The 25,341-nt window shown below is 40.4% G+C and overlaps 1 protein-coding gene across 1 annotated transcript in view; it reads right to left on the reverse strand.

Moving 5' to 3' along the window:
- The window catches only part of CRYBG3 (crystallin beta-gamma domain containing 3), a 74,088-nt gene extending 55,272 nt beyond the window's left edge, over positions 1-18,816 (reverse strand). Inside the window, exons 1-3 of the mRNA XM_063126815.1 lie at positions 18,634-18,816; positions 6,408-6,486; positions 2,499-2,938 (exon numbers count right to left, since the gene is read on the reverse strand). Of these exons, the coding sequence (XP_062982885.1) occupies positions 2,499-2,938; positions 6,408-6,486; positions 18,634-18,767 (653 nt within the window). The 5' untranslated portion in view covers positions 18,768-18,816. The remainder of the gene's footprint in view (positions 1-2,498; positions 2,939-6,407; positions 6,487-18,633) is intronic.
- Positions 18,817-25,341: the final 6,525 nt, after the last annotated feature.

Consider the following 25,341-nt stretch of genomic DNA (forward strand, 5'->3'; position numbering starts at 1 on the left):
TCTAAAAATATAGATTACATGTATGATGTCAGAAGTGGTTTAGATGTCACTGTTACAATCTGGAGATTCCAAGCTTTCATCTACAATTAAAGATATCTAGCTTGCATAGTTATAGAGTTCGCTTGGAAAAAGTGGTAGCAAAATCCAACACATCAAAATTGTTTAGAAAAAGAAAGCAGCTCTGTATAAAAAAAGTTTATGAACATGGCAGATTTCAGGTTACATAGGTGGACAAGTTTAGCTTGGTTTGAAAAGTATTTAGTCTGGATTTTTAAAACTAACAATTGTGAATCAGAACTGCATATGTATTTGTATATTTGCTACTTGTCCTTTACTAGTAGCATTTCTTGTTTATCTATAAGAACATAAGAAGTGCCCTGATGCTGGATCAGACCAAGGGTCCATCTAGTCCAGCATTCTGTTCACACAGTCGACAACCAGCCATCGGCCAGGAAACAACAAAGCAGGGCCATGGTGCAACAGCACCCTCCCACCCATGTTCCCCAGCAACTGGTGCACACAGGCTTACTGACTCGAATTCTGGAGATAGCACACAACCATCCGGGCTAGTAGCCATTGATAGCCTTCGCCTCCAATAATTTATCCAACCCCCTTTTAAAGCCGTCCAAATTTGTGGCCATCACTACATCCTGCAGCAGTGAGTCCCATAATTTAACTACGCTCTGTGTGAAGGAGTACTTCCTTTTATTTGTCCTGAATCTTCCACCAACCAGCTTCATGAGATGACTCCAGGTTCTAGTATTTTGAGAGAGGGAGAAAAATGTCTGCCGATCCACCTTCTCCATACCATGCATAATTTTGTACACTTCTACAACGGCCAATAGCAAAAGCTGTCTTGAGTGGTTCACAAAAATTAAATCCCTAAAACACAACATGATGTAACGTGATATAAACCTTTAAAAGCTTAAAACAGAATAAAACTGGAATAAAATCTGGCAGCAGTGAGAGATCTAAAAGCATTGCATAGGACATTAGAATTCATGGTGACATGAAATAGAACTATCACCACAAAAGATTTCTAGCTACAGAAGCACATACGTTAACAAGCAATATTTAAAGTTATATTTTATACAGACACCCCCATATTTATACCTATTCACTCTACATGTATGTATTGTTACAGTTGCCTAAAAAGCAATGTCACACCCTCACAACCTCCAAAGTCCATTTCTTTTGTTGTACTGTTTTGGTGTTCCTTAATATTACGGGACAACTGAATATTTTCTGTATAACATTCTGGGCTTTTTATTCCTCTTACCCCTCACAGTTATACTTTAACACCTTTCTTTAGACTTTACAGAACAATTTCTGCGTCTAGGGAGTGGCAAAATATGGAAAATATTAGTAATCAAGTCAAAAGCAGAAGGAAAATTTTGAAAGTTCTGGAACACTATTTAAAGAATAACTGGGAAAATATGAAACTAACAAGTAATGAACATTATTGGCACATTAAAACCAAGAGGAAATACATTGTTTTGTTTTTGTCCCCCTGCTCCCCCCACCCCAGTTCCTTGCACTTTTTTCATACAGCATTGGTATTTGAAAAAGTGCCCCTTGAAGAGTTTGGGATTCTGACTCATTTCAAAGACAGTCATAAAAACAATTTTAAAACATTAGAAGGGATTCAACTCGACAAGCACAATGAAAATATATGTTATTTTTTAATCATTGACGGTTTCTTGAGCAATGCCACTTTATTTGAATTCAATTATCATGGCTGGTTTTCCTTGTTGCCTTTAAGACAGAAACTAAGGCCTTAGCTAGACCTAAGGTTTATCCCGGGGTCATCCCTGATCATGTAAATGACACACAGAATATCCCAGGAGCAGGCAGGGATGACCCTGGGATAAACCTTAGGTCTAGCTAAGGCCTCAGAGAGCAATCCTATTGCCCCTAGACAGCATCTGGGAAGGTGGGGGGGAATTGGATAGTTCGTATTCTTGGATCTGAAGCCAGAGACAGCACTCCAACCTTGGACCCAGGAGTCTGAGCTCCCCCTCACCCTGCCTCTCTTGCAGCCTGTGTAGATAATCACGCTGGCTGTCTCTCCAAGGTCGCAAAGGTGACCTTGGAGAGAAAGGAAAGGGGGTAGTTCTATGGGTGGGGTGAGGAGAGGGCTGGGGAAGCAGGATATGAGCTATCCCCAGCCCTTCCCAACCTCCTTCCCTCCCCCTCCACAGAGCCCTAGCTAGACAGGCAAAAACGCCTGTCTAATAAAAAATGCAAAGCAAGAGAAACATGGAGGCAAAGATCACTTTGCATAGGATGCCCGTCAGCCTCCAAGTCTGAAGGCTGATGGGCATCCGGATAGGATTACGCCCTAAGAGCTGCCTTAAATTCTTGTGATGGCTACCAACAAATAATTAAGGATCACAATTACTATAGCCCTTCAAAACTGTAACCACTTGTCAGCAAGCTTCTTGAGAGCCTGTGGACACAAATGAAAACTTATTTTGAGATACTGTGTTGGAACTTACTTGGATGCTTCATCAGATTGCTCCTGTGCTTTCTGTAAATCCTGTGAGCCAGAACTGGTATTTTTAACAAAGTTAATGTCTTCATTTTTGTTTGACACTCTCTGCTCAGTTCCAGAAGTTGAAATGACAAATATTTCTGGTTGGCGGTGCTCCGTATGTCCACTTTCCTGATGGTTAGCTAGACATGAAAAGTCTTTTCCAGTTTTGTTCTGTTTATCTCCAAGGGTGGATCGCTCAGTTTCCGTGTAGGACGATTTTGAAGCAATACCAAATAAATTCCCAAGATACTGGAAAAACCCTTCTTTGGACTGCCTGTCAGTATTAACAGTTTTGCTTTCATGAGCCAAACTAGGAAGGCTACTAGCTTTCTTTAATTCCTCTTGAGTGGTGGACCTGTTCAGCTCTTCAGTAGAGAGGTTTTTATTTTCACAGACTGAAATCTGTAAGAAAAGGAACATAGAATTTTTTTAATGATGATGAGAGGGAAAGTATTTTTTTTCATACTATAAGGAATTCATACCCTGACTTTCCTCCAAGAAGCTCAGGAACAGCACACATTGTATTTTCCTCATTTTATCCTTCCAACAGCCCTATGAGTTAGATTAGGCTGAGATGATGGTGACTGACCCAAGGTTACCCAGTGAATTTCATTGCTGGTTTTGAACCTGGGTCTCTCCAATCCAAGTCCAACACTCTATCTACTTAAACACACTGGCTTGTCTTAGAAGTACGCTGGAATGCATTCATATACAGTACACACTGTTTTTAATGCTAGTGTTTTGGCCGACAAACTGTAACATGAGTCATACTGGCTAGACTTCTTACTGCTTCTATCAGTGGTGGAAATTAGCTCCTTTACAGAAGGCTTATAGGAAAAGATGCCTTGAGGGCTGCTTTTGCAGAAAGGAGAAGAGAAGACAGCACTGCATAAACCTTTCTGGAAGCTCTTGTGCAGCTTTGCCAGTAAGCTGCACAAGGCATCTTCTCCCAGGCATTTTTAACAGCATTTTAACAGCATTTAACAACGTTAAGATTGTTTTTAATGGACCCCACAATTGTTGTTTTTAAAATGGATACTGTTGTTTTTATACTGTTTTTATGTGTGTGTGTGTGTGTGTGTGTGTGTGTGTTTAAATTGTATATTTTTAATGTTTACTATTTTTAAATGTTGTAAACCGCCCAGAGAGCTTCGGCTGTGGGGCGGTATATAAATGTAATTAAATAAATAAATAAATAAATAAATAAGAGAGCACTAGCACGTTTTTCTTTTCTTTTTTCTTCCGGCTCCATGATTCTTTAGAGCCGACCTTTACATTCTATGATTCTATGTTATTAAAATTCTTTATTTGCTGACTTTAAGATGGACATGTTGTATTATGCTAATGTTTAGAATCTTCCAAGCCGTGTATTTTAGAACTCTACAGAAACAAAGGTTTTAGGAAGTCAAAACATTCTGGACTGAATGTATTAGTAGTATATTTGCACTATTGCATGAACTTCTATTGTTCAGCAGCTTACTACTACGTAGGTACGGTGGGTGTATTTCAGTAACTCCTCAGACCTGTTTCTAGTTGAAGAAATAAACAGGCATACAGAATGCTATTTTAAAATAGCTGAGTGGGGAGTGTCAAGCTGAAAGACAACTGAACTAAGAAGACTTTGGCTTTAGCAAGTAAAATGTTCACACTTGAGTGGCAGCCCATGTATTACATGAGAGGTGCTTCAACTGCAGATCAAAATGGACATCTTTAATCTCTGTGAAAGTAATCAATTTGAAAATATCTTTAAAGAATTAAGATTTATTGGATGGTCATTCCATATATCTATCAATAAACATGAGTTTTGCTTTGTTTTATTTTCAGTAAAGCTGAAAGAAGTGACTGCTATGTAAAATTGCTGAACAAAGATTAATCACTCCACTATTCAGTAATTTCTGCCTTGAGGTTTTAGATTATCTTGAATTAGTTCCTGATTTCCTAGTAGGTAAACTTGTATTTCTGCGCTCACTTAAATTAAGAGGTGATTTCCTGTAGCGATTTAAAACACACACCACTATGATCGCTAGTATATTGCTGTTATTGTTATAGTTGGTTTACTAAGGGCCTTGCTAGACCCAGCCGGATAAGTCGGCAGGGAGGTGGGGCGACGGCGCGCTAAGTTTAGCGCGCGCCGCCCAGCCTCCTAGACGGCCGACGCGCGGGGACTACGGAAGCCCTGCAGTGTCGGCCATTTTTTTTTTGTTAAAGGGGCCACGTGCGCCCCAAAGACTCCGGACAAGGTAAGGTTGTTTTTTTTACTTAAGCCCCCCCATCCGCCCGCCCTCCCCGTCCCCATCCCGTGTGGTGCCCTCCGTCATCGCCCTCTCCTGCCGGTCCGGCCTTCCCCCCCATCTCTCCCCCCCGGGATGCCCCTGGCCTGATGGGCACAGCACTGAGCGCTGTGCCCAGTCCGTGGCTTTTCCCAGCTACTCGCAAGTAAGCGAGTAGCCACAAAAAGCCACGGACCTTGCTAGACGTTCCATAGCCCCAGCCTCAGGCCGGGGCTGCGGAAAAGGCGTGCCATAAGCGACTTTGCTTATGGCGCGTTAAGGCAGGCTTCAGTGTGGCCTGGGCCCGGATTCTCCTGTGCGTCATCTGGACGCACAGCAGGGAAACCGGGTCTCAAAGTGTGCTAAGGCCTCATCTAGCAAGGCCCTAAATATGTATACAAGCCTTCCCACCACAACATATGTCATATAAAATTGTAACTTGACATAGAAATGGATAGAGATAGGACATGTTGGACTGTAGTTGACACATAATCCTAATTGCAATTCAACTACTAATGAACCATATCTATCAGCACAGACACACTTCACAGGAATGAGTAACCTGTTATACAAAGATATCCAAACTGACAGGTAGAATAGCAGGACAGAGCTACCCCATGCCTCACACAGGATGCAACTATGGTAATATTGATACATACCACTCTGCAGTAATGCAGCTATGCATATCAGCATGTCAATTACTCTTTCTTTCCAAATTTACTGTTACTTTAATTCATTCACACACACACACTGCACTGGCACAGCTTCTGGCACATCAAATCCTAATCACTTTTGTACTTGGAATATACTTGACTTAAATCCAGTCATTTACACATTTACTTTTACAAGCAGTGGATTTAAGCTTGATACATCTGACTCAATATGTGTGAAGATTTAGGAAGAGATCCTATGCCCTTCCCCCTCAGACAGGAACTAGGAGGGCATAGGATAGTTTGGTTTCCATGCTGGCAGCCTCTCTGCGCTTGGAAAGCAAAGCACAGAGATGGAAAAAAGGCGGGGTATTCCCGAGGTCAGGGAGGGGAGAAGACTGGGGCAGCTGCAATACAACATATCCTATGGTTGCCTCCTTCCCTCCCCTTCTGAAATGCCACTGCAAGTCAGGCAAAATCATCTATCTAGCAGAAACAAAGGGCGGATTGGAGCATGGAGGTGAAAATCTCCTTACTCGGAAGCCTCTGATTCAGAGGCTGCCGGCAATCCACATAGGATTGCTCCCTTATCTTACCTATGAACATTTATGCCTGAAAAACAATGCATGTTTGAATACTTCCATCACCACAGAACTAGCTGATCCAATAAGATCTGTGACAAGATATGATTTACTTATTTTAGGTCACTAATTTCAATGTATGTTCACATCTGTGGATGAAGGCAAAACTATAAACATTTGTTAGAATGGCTGGGTTCACACAACACAACAACCCGTAATCAAGGTTGAATATGTGTTGAATGTCAGTTGTTGTTGAAATGTGGCCAGCATGGCTGTCTGGGAAATGCTGGGAGTTGTAGAACATGTCTAAACATACATAGGATTGCACCTGTCTCCTTTAAAATGAAAAAAATAATAATGAAAATCTGACCTTTAATAACTCCGGAAGAGGGTTGCTTTCCTTTCTCTGATATACAACACTTGAAGTTTCATTTTTCTTAGTTTCAGAGCTGAGAGAGAGAGAAAGAGAGAAATTTAGCTACTTTAAAAGTATAAGCTTGTCTGAAGCATTTCCAACAGCGGGCAGAGCAATGAGATCTCTTTATTTTCTAGTTTCTGTTGTTATGCTATTCCTTCCGCAAAGACGGGTTCCCCCTCTTAGTCAAAGCACTTTCTTCATCTTCAGAACCTTCCTACAAATCAATTTCCTTAGTAAAGCCTTTCTTGAATTACCAGTGGTTCTCCTCTCTGAACCTTCTTGAGCCCTTAATTAATATATACTCAGAACTGCTTTGCCAATTCCTGTCTCTAACGTCATCTTCACTCTGTCTTTTCAACATTGGGGCACTTCACATGTTAACAACGTTATCTACAAAAAATGTTTCTGCATATACATATATGTAAATGGGGCACTTGGCTTTTCAGTGGATATATATTTGCTTACACATGAGAACGCCATCCGTAGAATCATCACATTACAATTTAATCATGGGTTTCACATTAAAATGAATGCTAAAATGGAACAGAGATACTTAAAACATTTGGACACCATAAGGAAATTGTTTTAATATGTATTAAATTTAAAGATAATATTCAAATACTGGTTAGTCTACTTACATCGGCATATGGGTCTATCTATATGTCTTTTATAGATATACAAGAAGTTTTCATGCCCCAATGTCTAGCATTTCCTGCCTGGTATAAACTCTGCTAGGTTTGGGGGAGAGCCATCCTTTCACCCATAGACAGTGTCTGGAAGACACAGGAATATTGGATTCATGGATCTGAGGCTGGAGACAGCATTCTGAGCTCGGAGTTAGGGAACCAAGCTCCCCATCCAGCTGATGTGGAGAGAATCACACTGGATGCTTCTACGAGCTTGCAAACGTAATCTTGTAGGGGGTGAAAGGGTGTATGTTGGTTGGCGAGGAGGGCAGGAGACTGGGGACGTGAGGATTTGAACTGTCCCCAGCTGCCCCCAACATCCTTCCCTCCCCTTTCCTGAAGCTGCTGCTAGATGGGCCAAAATGCCCATCTAGCTAAAATGTTCTGTATATAGATACTCATAAGGATCCAACAGGATTGAGTCCTAAAAATTAGTACATAAATTACCACACATGATGGATTAACAGCAAATCAGCATACTACCTGGAAATGTTGCTGAATGTGGAGTTCTGCATTCCCCCCTTGTTTGTAACTCATATCTAACACCTATGCCCAAACAGTTCCTATTTTCATCAATGGGACTTGCACTAGACAAGCACTTTTGAGAACTGAGCTGACTGTAATCTATACTAGATGCAATCAAGAGCTGTCAAGTGCACTTCAATCCTGCTGAAATAAATTGTGATTTAAGTGCACAAAACAGTGTGCTGGATTCTGGCCATTATGTTTTCGAGTTCCTGAGTGTGTTATTAGATAACTTACACAGTAAGTACATAAATTGTTTTAAATCCAGCATCTCTCTCTGTAAGAGGAAAAATAGCTATCATATTGCTTATTCCCAAATTGTGCTTTTCCAGTTAGGTGAAGCTACTATCCAGAGGAGAAAACAGTAAGCCTATAATTGTCGACACCAAAATTATATTTAGGACTGGAGAACTGGCAAGATATTGCCACACAGACCCTGGGTGACCTAGATTATCACTTTCAGTATAGGAAAAAAAATCAGTCAAGTGCTTCTATCACAGAATGTTTCACATGCACAACAGCTGCAAATACTGGAATGCATTTTAGTATTTTTGAAGGAGAAAAGGATCAGGATATTAAGGATTAATTCTGTTCTTAACCATAAAGCCTTAGTCTACAATGTTTAAACCAGAGGACAGCTAATGTGATGCACTCTAATTGTAGCCTACTTTCATAAACTCAGTCATAAGCAACTATCCAAAAAATAAAACGTACTGCCAGGAACAAAAATTAGCATTACTGCAAGGTAATACAAATACAGGAACTTGCAATTCAGCCTCAAATTCTTACTGAAAATATTGGCATTAACAACTCTTCTGTAAAGTCATGTATAAATCATTTCCATGCCTATTCCAACATTATTAGCTTTAAATTTTAGTATGCCAGTCTTTAGTTTTCCCTCACTACAATGATGACAGATTGATATATGCATGACCATTGTAATGCACGAGCATCACATATTCTTGGCTGACCTAAACATAGATGCCTAGAAAAGTTTTCCACATATTTCATGGTAGACACATATACCCATAATTTTGTAAATTAATTTATCAATCATTTTATTAAAGCCATAATCAAAATAAGTACAATCACTCTTTCAATCTGGTACAGCATGGCATCTTTAGGAATCAAAATGAATGTGGCCAAATACTGCTCATAATAATTGCAAAAGTACTATTAGAACTCTCTGCAGTCTAAATTAGCCCCCAACCCAATGTTGACAAAGGTTTAAGAGAGCCACTTGTGCTGTCCCTCAAGTGACGAGTCACCAGATATCTTTAAGAAATTAATATGAATTTCTGGGTCCATTAGAGTTACAGAGTCCACTCATCAAATCTCCTAATTTTTCTCGTCCAGCAGATGAATTTTTGATTTTTCCAGATGTTAATACACTAAAGCACAAAGCTTTAAATGCCTTCCTCAAATATTCAGAGTCATGGAGGAGCCAGGATAAGAGTTCATGTTTTCTAGTGCATTTCATTGGCCCCGTTCCAACAACACGCTAAACCATGCAGCTTAATCCCAAAATGGTTAACGGAATGCATGCATTCCATTAACCATTTTGTGGTTAAGCAGCATGGTTTAGTGTGTTGTCAGAACGGGGCCATTCTCTAAGACAAAGGTTGTTTTTTATTTTTGTTTTCAAATGTGAGGAGTCTCCTTTGGAAGATTGTGAGGTTGTTAGGGAAGAAGTAAGCTTCATCTATTGTAATGAAATAAATCTCACATCATGCACCTGACAAAGTTGATGGCAGCCTATAAAACTGAATTAAAAAAGAAAGTAAAAAGACATTTCTCTATGGAAACACCACACTTCTTAATTTAGTTTTTAAAATCTGGGACTTGGTTGGAATGGGGAGGTAGGTTATGAACAATTCCTTATTGATAATAGGCCTATAAACAGTCAAGGCCCCTGGTCTTTCAGAATAAGGATTACATTTCCATTGGGGGCACCTGAAAAGGAGCACCTGAAACTACTGCTACAAGCCTAGTTGTCTCAGGGGAAATGAAGTGGCATAAAAAGAGGGGGTTTTGTAGCCGCTTCAGAGCTGGAGCATTGAGCTCTATATGTACAGAGATGAGGCTCAAGGGGAAAAATGCCATGCTGCAGTGGGCATAAGAAGTGAATATGCCAAATGTAGCATGTATAAAAGGAAGGCTGAATTTGGAGTGAGACAGGATTTCACAATGTTTGAGAAACACTGGCCCAACAAATCTAACTAGATAGGCTCAGATAAGCTTTATGGGGAAAAACTACAAGTTACTGCAGATAATACTAATGCAAAGGGGAGAGAGAGAGAGAGAGAGGCATCTGCAGAGAAGACTCAAAGGTGGGAGAGGAGTGCTTAGGCTGTGGCCACTTACACATCACAAAAAAAGAGGAAACACGTGAACAAAGGAGGACAGAGATTTTCATAAAATTTACATCAGCTCATGTAGATGCAAATGTAGAAATACAATACATGTCACCATACTGGGGAACAGTGAAACTAGGAGACACATCTGCCTGCTCAATCTGCTGTCTCTTGATGGACAACTCAACATGTGCTAACTCTTGACGGACAACTCAAGCCCTTGCTCTCCTTATGGTTTTCTGCCTTTAAACTGGATTTGGACTGGCCAGCCCCTTCCAATAGAAGATATTTTTAAATAAATGATTGTCCTTTGTCAACGCTTCAAATAGAGAGCACTCCTCATAGGACACATGGTCTTCCTAGGAGTGCTTAACCTATCCTTCACCTGCTGAATCTCTCTCGCCATCTCTTTCTTCAGCTGATGTTGTTTGGGTAGTTTTCCTCCAGCCAGCTCCAAGATCAGAAATAAGCTCCACTTGGGGACAAAAAGCTTGTGGGTAGGGAGAGGTTGTGTGTGTGTGTGGTGTGTGTGTGTGTCATTGGCAGGTAAGGAAAAGGTTGAGCACCACTTCTCAGCTACTAATTCTTCTTTGCAAACGGCCAACTACCCCTGCACTCCATTAACCATTCACCAAGATACCAGAATAGAAAGATAAAGATATTACTACTATTGTGAATGTTCATTTTCTACATCAGCAACTTTTTCAGAACTAAAGGATGCAGGTCACAATATCATGCTTATTCATATACTTTTCATATAATTTTCATGAAGATGGCAGGAGCCAAATTAGTTAACCAGAAATACTCTGAAATAGTTTTCTTAAAATTCTTAATGCAAGGGTTTAGATTTAGAAAAAATAAGACTAAATTAAGGACACACAAACTATTATCACAGACCTGATAGCAACCTGCTGAAACACCTCAGGTCAATCGCATAATCAGAAAATCTTTTCCTACTTTTTCTTGGAAACATACACACAAGTACACAATTAAATCTTCAAAGGCTGTCCAAAATGCATTTGACCAAGTACATTTCCCTATCTTTGTTCTTTTAAACAATCCTTTGGATGTGTAAAGAAAAAGCCCATCCCCTCTCTTCCTTTACTGAACCACCCCACCCACATTATGTACACAAAAGGTTGTTTGCAGAGTTAGACACCAATGCTTAGAACTTAGAAGGAAATAGAGCACCAGCAGGAAAACAGAATGTATTGGTTTTGGCAACACTACTGGGTGGATAAAGGAGAAGGTAGAAAGATAAGGATTTTAGAGACAAGGCTTGGACATTACAAAGACTGTGCAGGACATTGTCAATCCAAGATTGATGCAGGACAGAAATACAGTTTTAGCCCTGGTAGGAACTGTTCAGGATAGAGGTGTCTGTGTCCTAAGTTAAGTAACATTATTAGTACCATAGTGAAAAAAAAGGGGATGATAGAGGTTCGAATGAAAGAAGTTAGTTCAAAACAGATATAGATAGATGCCTCTAATTCAGGTACATTCACACATTAGAATGTTTTAAACATATATTACTATTGTAGTAAACTCCCAGAGCATTTTGAAATTCTCTAACTTCGGGAATGTTTCAAAAGTTCAAATAATCAAAAAGGTGGCTCTAAGAGTATTCAACGGATAAAGATGGATAAATATTGAGAGTAACAGGCCAAGTGACAAGCAACTTGTGCAGGTGAGCCGCTGAGTTTAATTATAGCGATCAATTGCATTGCTGCTGTTTTTCTGTCCTATTCACAGATGGGCCATCAATCCAGCAGAGGCTCTTGCAAATGGAAGTGGGGGAGATGATTTTCTTAAATCCCCCTGCAGCCCCCTGAAAATATTTATTTATTTATTACTTTTTTATACTGCCCAATAGCCGAAGCTCTCTGGGCGGTTCACAAAAATTAAATAGGGACGCGTTCAGAATAGTGTAGAAAATGGGCCAGGAAGGCTCTATGTTAACTTATGGAAAAGAAAAACCACTACATACTGGGACAGCAATGGCAGTTCTACATTAGAAAAGTGGAAATGTATTTGAAGAAAGCAGTGTTTTTGTATTGCAATAAAAACTCCAGTGTATAATGCTTCAATAGGTTCCAGTAAATAATAACTAACCTACTGCATTGGAGAACTAAAACTTTTGGGTATGTTTTGGTTGCTGTGCAGCGAATTCAAAATGTTCAACAACAGGGAAAAAAGACATGCATGCATGGACTCTCTCAGGCACATACTATAAGGAGAGCCATGTTGGAGCAGACCAATGGTTCATCTAGTCCAGCATTCTTTTCACACAGCAGCCAACCAGCTGCCACAGGAACATACAAACAGGGCATGAGTGCAACAGCAGCCTCCCACCCATGTTCCCCAGTAACTGATGTACATAAGCATACTGTGACCCTGTTTAGACAACACACTACGCCACAGTGGGTAAGCATTTTGAGCTAAACATTGTGGCTCATGTCATTTATTTATTTGTTTATTTATTTATTTAAAATATTTATATCCCGCCCTATATCACTAAGATCTCAGGGCGGCGTACAGATAAAAACATACAGTATAAAACAATAAATATACACAGTTAAAAACAAATTAAACCATAATCCAAGTTAAAACAATATATAATTTAAAAGCAATAGATGCAGTTAAAACAATGTGCCAGTGAGTTTAACCATGTGAACCATGACTTACTGTGTCATGTGAAGCATTCCTAACCATAGTGGCTACATAACCATGGTTTAAACAAACTCACTAACCATTTGCTGCAAAAGGGTTAGCAGCCTAACTATGGTTTAGTGCGTTGTCTGAACAGGCTCTATCTCTGATACTGGAGGTAGTACATAGCCATCAGGATCAGTAGCCATTGACAGCCTTATCACACCAAAATCTTGCAGACTATGGTAGTTTATCAAGAATGATTAACACTGGTGTATCTATAGCATACATATTTGCTATGTAATGTGTCCTATCACTGGCAGATAATAGCAATGTCTATGATATGCTAAGTCTGGCTATAGCACTTCCTAGTCTGCAGGAAAAAAGAATAAATCCAAAACCAACATCAGCAGGTTCTTTCTGCTTCGTATACCTTCCCACAAGCACTTGCGAACCAAAGCATATGCTCTTTCAGCAGCTTCAGAAATTGGCATTCCTTGGTTTAGAGCATCAATCTAGAAAAATATATATTAAATGCCATATTCTTGATTAATCTGTGCTGTTTATGTTTAACTTTTGCATCTGCCTGAACAGAAAACCAAAATTGAATGGCTCAGAGAAAAAACAACAGAAGTTACACTTCTGTAAAAGATTACATAAATCCATACAAAACTATCTGTACTTTTACAATTACATTATAACAAGGTTTGATTAAAGTTAACCATTGCTAGGATTACTGAAATAGGGAAGAACACACAGCCATAAACACAATAAAAGAATCTTCTTATAATACAGGGACTCTTGTCTGAACTGCTCAACAATCTCTCTAAATTTCAGTTCGAACACTAAAAATCAATATATTTGACCAACATTATTCAAAACAAACAACTTAATCTGAAGTATATATGAACAACGGAATGCTTTTATTTTTGCATAAATCTGTTGTTCAATATTGAGCACCAGGATTATAGCAGATTACACTGAGATTTTTCTTCTGGCATCTGCCAAGCATAGCAACTAATATTAATACAGACTATGCATTAGACAAATAGGTCAGATAAAATTTACAACATTACTTCTAGTTTTAAAAGCACGTTGCTAGTGTGGCACTTCGTAAAAACACATATTTGAAGTATTCAGCCTTGATGAGGTTTAAGCAACTACATCATAAAGAAAGTAGCAGCAATAACTTGTTAAGTATTTGAAAGCAAAATACTGACCTTAATACCCAGCAAATATTGGCCCATGTTTGCAAATGTCTATAGATCCAGTATCTTAAAACAAGATAATGTAATTGTTTAAAATATCTGAGATATTTATGATGCTAATTTATTAAAGTGAAGTTTATAGAAACATGTATGCAATAGCAATTTTAAACATGAACAAATAATTTAATCTCTGCTGTAAGACAAAAGGCAAAAGTAAATCCTAGAACAAATTTAAAAGAAAATCAATCCTATGCATATTTAGACAAAAAAGTCCTACAACTCACAGCATACCCCATCAGCCACACTGGCTGGGGAATGCTGCAAGTTGTAGAGCTTTTTTGTGTGTGTCTAAATATCCATAGAAATGCACTCCTTAGCTCTTAGTACTGCAAGAATCTATAACTTCTTGTTCCTAATGGTCACAGGAAGTTCTACAGTTGTGCTCTGTCTTGTACAAGATTCAACCTTGTAATTTCAAGGAGATAAGCCATGCAATGTATTTATTCATAGCTTTCATCTGTTGCCTTTCCTAAAAAGCACAAGGTGATTTATGGAAAGTGAGCTTTTGCAACTTTGGTCCATCTGTATATGGACAACCAGGATCACAATTTGGGGGTAGAGGTGAGGAAGGAGAGGGTCTACATCAGTGAAACCCTCCAAACCTTGATCAAATTAATAGAAGCCAAATCAGGTTCCCACTACCTGCCACCAAAGTCCTTGAAATGTCCAATGGTTAGGGCATCTGTACTAGTCTTCGAATATTAGAAGAGCCATCCAGCAGCTGAAGCCAGTATAAGCATGGTAGTCACTAGCCAGCTTCAAAGAAAGGGGGTCAGATGTGTTTGGGTGGAGGAAGTCAGGAACCTTTCTCCCACGTCCTCTTAACAGTAATAAGCACTCTTTATAACTTCACTTGCCTTATCCTGGAAATGGCAGGCATAGAGGCTTTGCCTGCTGGGCTTTTGGATCTTTGGAGGCTGAGTCTAGGTCCCTCTGGCAGCTTGCCTTCAGAAAATCAGCAAAAGTAATACTCTCAATTGCAGAACTTCTGCTGCTATGCTGCAAAATCTCCCAGAATACAGTAGCAGCACAGGGCTGTTTTTCTTGCTGACACCACTGGACTTCTCACTACTGGATTAACCGTTGCCTAACCTATATAGTTCATCTTCAACCACATGTAGACCAACTTGTATATTCCTGTATTTGCAGCTATGGGCTAGCTAAAGCATCCTTCCCCACTCTGGTGCCTTCAAAAATGTGTTGGATTATAGCTCCTGTAATATCCATCCAGCATGCTGGCTGGGTGTGATGGGAGTTGTAATTCAACATATCAGGCAGTCACCAGGTTGGGGATGTCTGGACTAAAGAAACATGCTTTTAAATAAAAACACATTTCAAATGATACACAATAAAATGAGATCTATTCTACTCTGTGGATGTGGCTGAACCATAATTGTTTTATACAGCACATCAATGTACAGTGCAAATTATAGAGTTTAATAGGAAAAAATCTCTTTTGGGATGGAACCTGTTTACAATAAAAAATAGATGAAGGGGAAAATAACACATTCATTAACAAAAGATGAATGAGGCCATTTAACTGCGGATAAAAGCTTTAAATAAAATCAGCCCATTAATGAAAAAAGCTGATTAGAGCATAACGGTTAAGCCAAAACTAACAGAGATTATACATGGTCTTTCAAAAAATATCCTAATGCACCTGTTGTTAAATGCATATATAGTTTATCACATTCCGTTTTAAAAATAGCATTTTTGTATGAACATTTGATCACAACCAGTTAATCAATCTACATCAGGCATACTCTACAAACATAACAGCATAGCTCGAATATGTGACATCTGTTTGCCACTTCCAAAGTTGCCACACAGTGAAATCTATTACCATAATCTGAATCAAATGACACTCACAAGATCACAAAGGGCTCATTAACAGTGCACATATTGTTTTACCACTTTCTTCAGTAATCCACAGATTTGGGGGTGGGGGGAATTCAGCAGTCATTAGTTTTCACTGTGTCATTCCATACATACATACTAGGCTGCATTTTCTCAATGAAGATCAAAGTTAAAAACACTCAAACCATCTAACTCTCTCCATTACTTGATAATCATACGCAACAAGGTTTTGATTACTTGTCCCTCATACCAATATAAAAAATTCACCCCAACGGGGGAGGGGGATGACACACATATCCAAGATACATGCCCATTATGATGGGCATCCAGTCCACAATGAACTTGATAGATGTGTCTGAATATCCCTATGTGTGGACTAGTCACATGAAATGAAGTGCAACCAATGGCCTGTGTTTGCAGAATACTTGGTTTTAGTATTCATTTCAATTTGACCTATGCTCAGTACAATTCATAATGAGCTTCCTGGTAAAAATATCCAGCAATTTCCATTTAAAAGGCAATTTCCAATTTATAGTAAACTGACGAAATCTAAGCAAGCAGGCTTTGTTTTATGCATTATTGTAGAAAATTCTATGTCTTAGTGCAGAAAACGACCACCACCAAGTGATCAAGGAGCTAGAGCAATTTTTCTGTGATGAAAGGTTACAATGCTTGGGGGGTTTTATCTTAGAAAAAAAGGTAAGAGGGGATAGGATAGAGGTGTGGAGAAAGCGGATAGCCTCTCTCATAATACTACAACCCAGGGTTATCCAAAGAACTGCATGTTCAACTTTCTTCCATTGAGGTTGTTGGAACACCTTCAATCTCATTTATTACTTCCATTTCACACTGTGGCATATATATTTCAATGATAGTAACTCTCACATACTTCCTAGGGATAATCACATGAAAAAAATAATTATAACTTTGAAACTACAAAGTTTGCCTAATATTATATTGGCAATTGGCATCCATTAATTGCTATTAATGAATTTATAATTTTTTAAAAAAAATCCATGGAAAAATAAAGCAGCAGAAAATTTGCTGCTGCACATCATTGCGGCCAACCTCGATGGCTTTAAAGGGAGATAAAACAAATTCATCGAGGATAAGGCCATCAGTGGTTACTAATCATGATAATTATATTCTACTTCCAGTATCAAAGGCAGTATGGGCTTCTGTTTGGCCACCATGGGAACAGAATGCTGAACTATACAGGCCTTTGGTCTGATCCAGCAGAGTTTTTCATACGCGAAGTAATTTCTGTGTACTGCAAGCATGATGCATCAATTCTACAGGCCAATCTGTGACTTGTTTCCTACATAGACAGCTATTTGATCTACATTATTTTATAATCTAGGAAATCTTCTGTACTATTATTTGTCATACCTTAATGATACTCATTGCTCAACAAAAACCAGACTTCCTTACAGCTTCCTGAACAGTAATGGCCAGAGCCAGAAATTAAAATATACTTTTGTGAAAGTATTATTTCTCTGTTTTAACCAACACTAAATTCTAATTATATTTTAGCTAAGATCCAGAATAGTATATTAAAGAACCCACTTTGAGATCTGGAGTTTCCTATTGACCAGATAAAGCACATGGAGAAGCTCTCACCACTAATACAGAGCACTGAAAAAAGTATTTAATGTGTGGTATTAATTTCATTGTAAAGTATTCTGTGAGTTTCTCCAGGTCTGTAATAGGGTTAGGTTAACACAGACACTGAATTATGAATATAAAGTGGCACACAAATTAACTAATGAGTTATTAAGATAACCTCTGTATGTCCATGAGTACGGCTGCAATCCTATACTTACTAACCTAAGTCCCACTGAACTTAGTGGGACTTACCTCTGAGTAGACATGGACAATGGGCAGAATTGCTCTATAAGTTTCAAGGAGAGTCATAGCCTAACAGAATGCAGTTATGTTACATTGCTGAAAGTGATGTTCTTAACTGTACTTCTCTCCAAATTGATGGAGTAAGGGGTACAGAGAAGACGGCACATTTATAAGAACATAAATTTTAAAGAATGTCCATATGGAATATCAACCTCTGTAGAATTCTTAATGCCGGAGATGTATATGTTATTATCAACTGCTGCAGCATTATATTTATTTAGAACATTTGTTTACTGGCCATCAAAAATATATGCCAGGCCAGTTCACAACAACATACAGAAGACATAATCTGAGCTGCTATGCTATGCTCCCCAGATGAGTCTTTTGTTATCAGAATTGTCACCCACTCTCTTACTTTTTACAAGTGACATCTTGCAAGTAGCATTTTAACATGTAGTTTTACATGTAGCCTCCAGACTACTCTAGAAGGACTTTGGCAAATGCTCTTCTCCGAATATATGGAAGTGCTTGATATTAAAATTAGTCTGGTGCGCTTTTGTTTCCTTGTGTGGGGGTCGGGGAGTGGAAAATGGAAGGAGGAGGAAGAGCTATAAGGTTAACAATCCACTGGATTTGGCTGACCCAGGTAGAATCCCGTCAGTATCTCTCACCTACTGAAAAGCGCCCGCCACACACAGTGTGGAAGTAGTTCTGCTGCGGCTGCCCTTAGCAGCTGAGGGGGCTCTCCAGCCAGTCTCAAAACGGGGCAACTGCTTCCCATGATACATCGTAAAGTGATGGGAAGCGAGGCAGAGAAAGTACGGTGACAGAGAAAGTACTGAAACAACAGGACAAGGCCGGGAGAGCAGGAAAGGCGGGGGTGAGGGAGCCTCAAAGAAGGGACCGAGGCACGCGAGCAGGGGCGAAGGGAAGCCCCTTCAGCTGAGAGGGCACAAGTGAGTCGCCGGCCTTGCTCGCGCCCTTTCCCTACCTGTGTCCGCACTCTCGCTGAGAGGCTGCTTTGGCCCCTTCCTCCTGTTCCTTGGAGGGGCTCCTGCTGAAAAGTCGGGAGAAGCTGCTGTGCCATGAGGAGCCGGTTCTCCTCCGGCTACTCCCGCCGGACATCTCCGGCAGTGGGAGAAGACCGGGGCTGCCTCCCTCCCTTACGGCTTGGGCTGAGAGGCAGGCGGTCACGGCGAGAAGCGACTCCCCCGCGGCCCCTTCCTGCGCCGCGCGGGGGTGGCAGAAGAAGCCCCTTCCTAAGTTTCTAGTCCATTGCTCCAGCGGGACTCTGGCAAAGGGAAGTGCCTGAGTAGCCAGCCGCTGCTTATTCCTCCTCCCCGCTGTGGAGGCAGGACGGTGCGCGGCTTCCTCAGCCGCCCGGCCCACGAGGAGGAGCCGTGGCCGCGACCAGCCCGCCCCCTTCCTCTGCAGCCCGCCTTCTCCCAAGGCACAAGGAGCATGCTGGGTTCCCGCGCCTCGTCCAGGGGTTGGGCACGACTGCCTCGCCTCTCCCTCCCTCCCTCCCTCGGTTCAGCCAAGAACTTCAGGTCGGTCGAGTTTTTGCCTTCCCTCAGAAGATCAACCATCGCCACCAATGGGCGTGTGACTGTCTCGACTGCAGTGTGAAAGGGGCAGCAACTCGTCTTTGCTCCGGGACAACGTGGGCGACTACCCGTCGCCTCCTGTTTAACCCGCCAAGCTAACGAGTTCAAAAAGCATTTCCCGTCTCCCTTTCCCCCACCCCCTCCCAGACGGATAGTCCTGTAATTTGTCGTAGGAAAACAATAACAGAAACAAACCTGTTAATCTTTACAATAACAAAGAATCTTGTGGCACCTTAGGCTACACATACCAGGAAGTAAACCCCATTAAACTCAATGACACTTGTTTTTGAGTAGACATGCATAGATTCTAAAGACGAAAGGCACAATCCTAACCATGTTTAGACAAAACAAACCCTACAACTCTTTAACTTCCCCAGTCAGCATGACTGCCTGGGGCATACTGGGAGTTGTAGACTTTTTTCTGTCTAAACGTGCAGAGGATTGTGCCCTAATAGATTTATGTTGGTATAAGCTTTCCGGAACTTGAGCACTCTGGTGTCCACAAAAACATATCCCACTAGACCTTTGAGGCAGCCTAATATGCAGGTTTGCTTGTAAATTCAGTGGTGCTTACTCCCAAATTAGGGGTGGATAGACCTGCATCTTTAGGTTATGTAAACCTAAACTCATTTACTTGGGAGTAAGCCAATCCTATGCACACTTAATGTGAGATTAAACCCTGTTGAATTCAATGGGATTTTCTTCTGAATAGACATACAATTACAGTCTGTTTCTTTTTGTTTTGCCAACAGCGACATAAAGCACTCCAGAGGAGTGTGCTCTTGACAAATTCCAAAGTGTTGTGTTCCTGAAAAGTGTTGTTACTGAAAACAAACGATATGATCCCCATTCTATCAACCAGGAGAATTTGGTTTTTCCCCTCCTATCAATGGAACTTAATTTTGGCTTGATCATGCCCAAGGTGGTGAACCATCATATTGGGCAGGATCCAAACTGCCTATGAATGGGGCTGGCATCAAGATTTATCCTTGGTGATAAACGGCTTTGAAATGCATTAATTGCCATTTTCTAACTCACTATCTTTACAAATTGAGGTCCTGCTTTTTTATATCCTTTTATATCTGCAATTGTCCAACTGATCATTTGCTTCCAAAATTTTAAGATGCAACTAAGTATTTATATCAGTATGAACAAACTTAAACCCTGTGCAGTAAACATTAGTGCAGTAAGACAGAGGATGTTGCTGAGTCCAAATTCTGCTAAGTCTTCTTCTACATTACTTAGAAAGGTCATTTTAGGACAACATGAGCCAGTAAATCTTGCTGTTAGCCCAAGAACAAAGTAACAAAGTAATTTGATTCCAATTTCCCATGCAGAAACATTTTGCACGCAAAACCCACTTTGGGACTAGACAGTGGTTTTCCTCTTCTTACCATTGTTAAAAACAAACAAATAAGGGAATTTCAGCAAGTCTCATTTGAATGCATGTAGCACTTGGTGAAACTTTGTCTTCATCATAAACAGTTAAAGCTGCAGGAGTCCTGCCCTATTGAACAGATACGAAAGAGAGGAGGGCACCTGCAGCTTTAACTATTGCGATGAAGAGGGAATTTCATCAGATGCTGTATGCATACAAATGACACCTGCTGAAAATCCCTTTTCTCAACAACTGTTAAAGATACAGGAGCTCTGTCCTCCTTTTCATATGGTCACCCTACATATCAGGACATAATCACAATCCTCTGTTCCTTAGCAGGTCTAAAAATTAGGTAAATACAACCTCAGATGAACTACAACACATGACATATTACACCAGCAAATCTACATCAGAATGGCTGAAAAAGAAAAGAATCAAGGTGTTGCAATGGCCCAGTCAAAGTCCAGACCTCAACCCAGTTGAAATGCTGTGGCGGGACCTTAAGAGAGCTGTGCATAAGCAAATGCCCTCAAACCTCAATGAACTGAAGCAACGTTGTAAAGAAGAGTGGGCCAAAATTCCTCCACAACGATGTGAGAGACTGATAAAGTCATACAGAAAACAATTACTTCAAGTTATTGCTGCTAAAGGTGGTTCTACAAGCCATTGAATCATAAGGTGTACTTACTTTTTCACACATGGCTTCTCCATTTTGGCTTTATTTCTGTTAAATAAATCATGACATGGTGTAATATGTGATGTGTTGTTGTTCATCTGAGGTTGTATTTACCTAATTTTTAGACCTGCTAAGGAACAGATGATTGTTATTATGTCCTGATATGTAAAATCATACAATTCCAAGAGGGTGTACTTTCTTTTTCACACGACTGTATGCAAAAGATAAGGGAGCATGAAAACATTCTAAGCTAAATAGGAGCAATTTGGGGATAATTAAATAGTCATCAAAAGACCATGACAAAGGCAGATGCGGCAATATATATATTTTGGTTGTGACAGATTTGTCTTTTCCTTAGGGATTTTATGATATAGGATTTCTGTATTTGGCTAGATCATGGATCAGCAGGTAATGTATCTCACACTATATTCCACAACAAAGTGAAACAAAGAAAACTAAGTCTACACAATTCCTGGTATTAATACAAACATGAGTTTATAAATAGATGACTTTAACATCAGGGGTGTCCCCCCACCCCCATCTTTTAGAGAGCAATTCTATGGTCCCTGGGAATGCTCAGAAAAACCCTTCTGAGGTTGGAGACAGTGTTCTGAACTTGGAAGGGAGAGTTGGAGATCTGAACCCTCTCCCCTGCCTCGTCACAACCAACACAGAAAACACACACACTGTCTGCCCTTCGAGGTAGGAAAAGTGATCTTGGCAGAGGTGGAAGGAGGCATCCTAATAGGCAGGGAGGGGAGGAGACGGGAGAGTCCATGATACACAATATCCTGAGCCTCCTCCAGCCACCTTTCCTCCCCCTCCAAAGTGCCTTTGCTAAACAGGCTGAAAAGCCCATCTAGAGAAAATTGCTGAAGACTGAGAATGGAGAGGCAAAGATCACTGCCAACGCTCCTTCCGCCCTGCTGGATTCAGTCCATAGAAATCTCAGAACATAGGAATATCAGAAGCCTCCAAGTTCAGAGGCTTCTGAACAACAAGGGCGCAATCAATAGAATTTTGCCTTTACTTTAAAATCTTAAGCAGTTTCTTTACATTTGATATAAGAGCAGAGAACATAAACTAAAAAATACAAATTTGTTGTTACAAACAAAACACATTTAAAAAACATTCTAACTTTGGTTCTGGGAACATTGCCTTTTCTTGTAAAAAATAAGTTCCTTACCCAATGACATTTCTAAACTTGTAGTAAAAATGGAGCAGATAAAGCTAATGAGGACCACTGCCATTGGCTTCCTGAGGATAGATTTTGCATCCTAGGAGGACCAATGTTTGGGTCTGAATTCCCTGTATTTTGCTTCTCATATTTACATCATTTCTCTTTGTTCTCTTTGCTATGTTTTACAAAGAACACAAAATATGGAATTTCAAAGCAGAGCACTCTGCAGGATTCGCACAGGTATGGATTCTAACTGCGGACTTGGGTCAGTAATAGAACCACATGGTTCTGCGATCGTGTGATGGGCCCGCTTGGCGTGTTTCCATTACCCCTCCCCTCTCCACAGTTCCTCTACCCACCTACCCACCTGTGCACGTATGAATAGAACCTGCATGTCTTCTGTTAGAATCAAACTGATTCAAATGTAATACAGGAATGTATCTTAATATATCACTTCTTCCTTTATAAAAGTTATAAACTTTTAAGAGAGATAATAAAAGTTATAAACTTATAAGAGATATAAGCTTATGAGAGAAATATGGTAGACCAAATAACTCTTATTTTGAATAATTATTTGCAAGGTTGGTGCAGGAGTCTTGCAATATGCAAAGCCTTCTGGGGCAAATATTTGTCACATGGTGATAACTAACAATTCATATTTTCCACATAAGAGGGTATTTATCATTTGGCAGGTGGCAATGGCCTCTGAACACAGCTGTCAACATTAAGGACCGTGGAAATGCATGCAAAATCAAGCAGATGGTAATGAGACCGTGTTGCCACGTGTAGAGAATATGATGTAACATATGGCCCAAGGCAGCCGGCATGTCTGTAAAAGCAGTGCTAAACACAAAGCGCAGGGAAGTATCTTATACTTTAAAGCAGCTCAGCTCATTTTGCTAAAGTTTTCACTAGAGTCAGTCTCTCAAATAACAAAGAACATTGAACTTACATGACAAGCTGTTATTTTCTGCTGCCATTCAGACTAGATTGGTTTGCACACATGGGGAACCTCCTGGCTGATTGCTCTTTCAGTGTGAACAGATGGTGGAATTAAGTAATTGTGATTTTTTTGCTTTTGTTTTAATTTTAATCTCACATGAGCCCTTTGAAATGTTTTATTAATTTTTTTGCCCAAAGCTGAATAAGAACACATTGCATTTTTAAAACAGTTTTCTGACAAAACATATTTTCATTTTCCCTTCGCCTAATTTTGAATTAAAATACAGAGAATAAGAGAGCTAGAATTCTAATATCAAAAATCCCTTTTAATCCACTAAGAGTTTGAAACCAGAAAATACTACTTAGAAACTACACTTACATATGTAATTGAGAGTAAGTCCCACTAAACTCAGATCCCCCAATCCAGAGACTCTAGCATGTGGAGCAAGCGTCCTTAGGCTGTAATCCCATACTCATTTACCTGGGAGTAAGCCCCATTTAACATAGTCTAACTTACTTTGAGTAGATGTGTAGAATTGCTAAATCCCAGCAATTGTTTGGGAAGCGAACTAGATGCAGTCTCTGGACTCCCTCTTCCTCACCAAAAAGGTGAACGGGTTTTATGCAAGCAGCACTATTGGATCAGGACAAGAGGGCTTTACTGTTAAATAAACATGCATAGGATTGAACTGCAAACAGGGATAGTTTCGGTGCTTGGATGAGTTCAACTGACCTCTTGTATACTTGACCCTTGCCCATCTTGGTTTCTTACATTTAGTAAGGAAGGAATGGCCAGTTAGGTTGGGGAGGTTGTAAATTCCTCTTTGAGAGAGGGGGCAGTGCCAGCCTCCTTAAAAGAAGCAGTAACCAGGCTACTCTTGAAGAAACCTAACCTGGAGCCAGAAGTGGAGAACAAGTATAGGCCGGTTTCTAACATCCCCTTCCTGTGCAAGGTGCTCAAGCGTGTGGTTGCTGATCAAGTCCAGGCACTCTTGGATGAAGTTGATTTTCTAGATCCATTCCAATCTGGCTTTAGGCCTGACTTTGGGGTAGAAATTGCCTTGGTCACCCTATGGGATGACCTTTGCCAAGAGAGAGACAAGGCGAGTGCAACCCTGTTAGTTCTCTTGGACCTCTCAATGGCTTTTGATACCATGGTAGCCTTCTGGAGTGGTTGTCTAGGTTGGGAGTTAGGGGCACTGTTTTATAGTGGTTCCATTTCTGCTTGTATGATTGCTTCCAGAAGCTGGTGCTGGGGATTAGTGCTCTGTCCCATAGTAACATCACAAGGTGCCACAGGGCTTAAATTTATCCCCCACGGTATTTGATATCTACATGAAACTGCCAGGGGACGTTATTTGTGTAAGTGGACTTATGTGCCACCCAAGTCTGCCTCTCCTTCCCTTCAAACCCAGGTGAGGCAGTGGATGTCCTGAATCAGTGCCTGAACAGGGTAATTGATTGGATAAAGACCAACAAACTGAAGCAGAATCCAGACAAGATGGAGGTACTGTTAGCAGCTGGTTCATGTACCTACTTGAGTGTTGTTTAGTCTGTCCTGGAGGGTGTTGCATTTCCCCTGAAAAATCAGGTGTGCACTTTGGGGGTGCTCCTGGATCCATCATTGTCCCATAAGGCCCAGATGGCCAGGAGTGCCTTTTATCAACCTAAGTTGCTATACCAGTTGCGACCCTATTTGGACCAAAATAGAGTGGCAACCGTTATCCATGCTCTGGTAATCTCCCAGTTCGATTACTGCAATGCATTGTTGGTGAGGCTGTCTTTGGAGACGGTTCAGAAACTTCATTTAGTTCAAAACAGAGCTGCCAGGTTCCTACTGGCGCTGGCTAATATGGTTGTGCAGTGCCAGGGCTTCATCAACTGCACAGGTTTCCAGCCCATTTCTGAGGTCAACT

The sequence above is a fragment of the Elgaria multicarinata genome, chromosome 5 (genome assembly GCF_023053635.1).
Source record: "Elgaria multicarinata webbii isolate HBS135686 ecotype San Diego chromosome 5, rElgMul1.1.pri, whole genome shotgun sequence".
Taxonomy (NCBI): domain Eukaryota; kingdom Metazoa; phylum Chordata; class Lepidosauria; order Squamata; family Anguidae; genus Elgaria; species Elgaria multicarinata.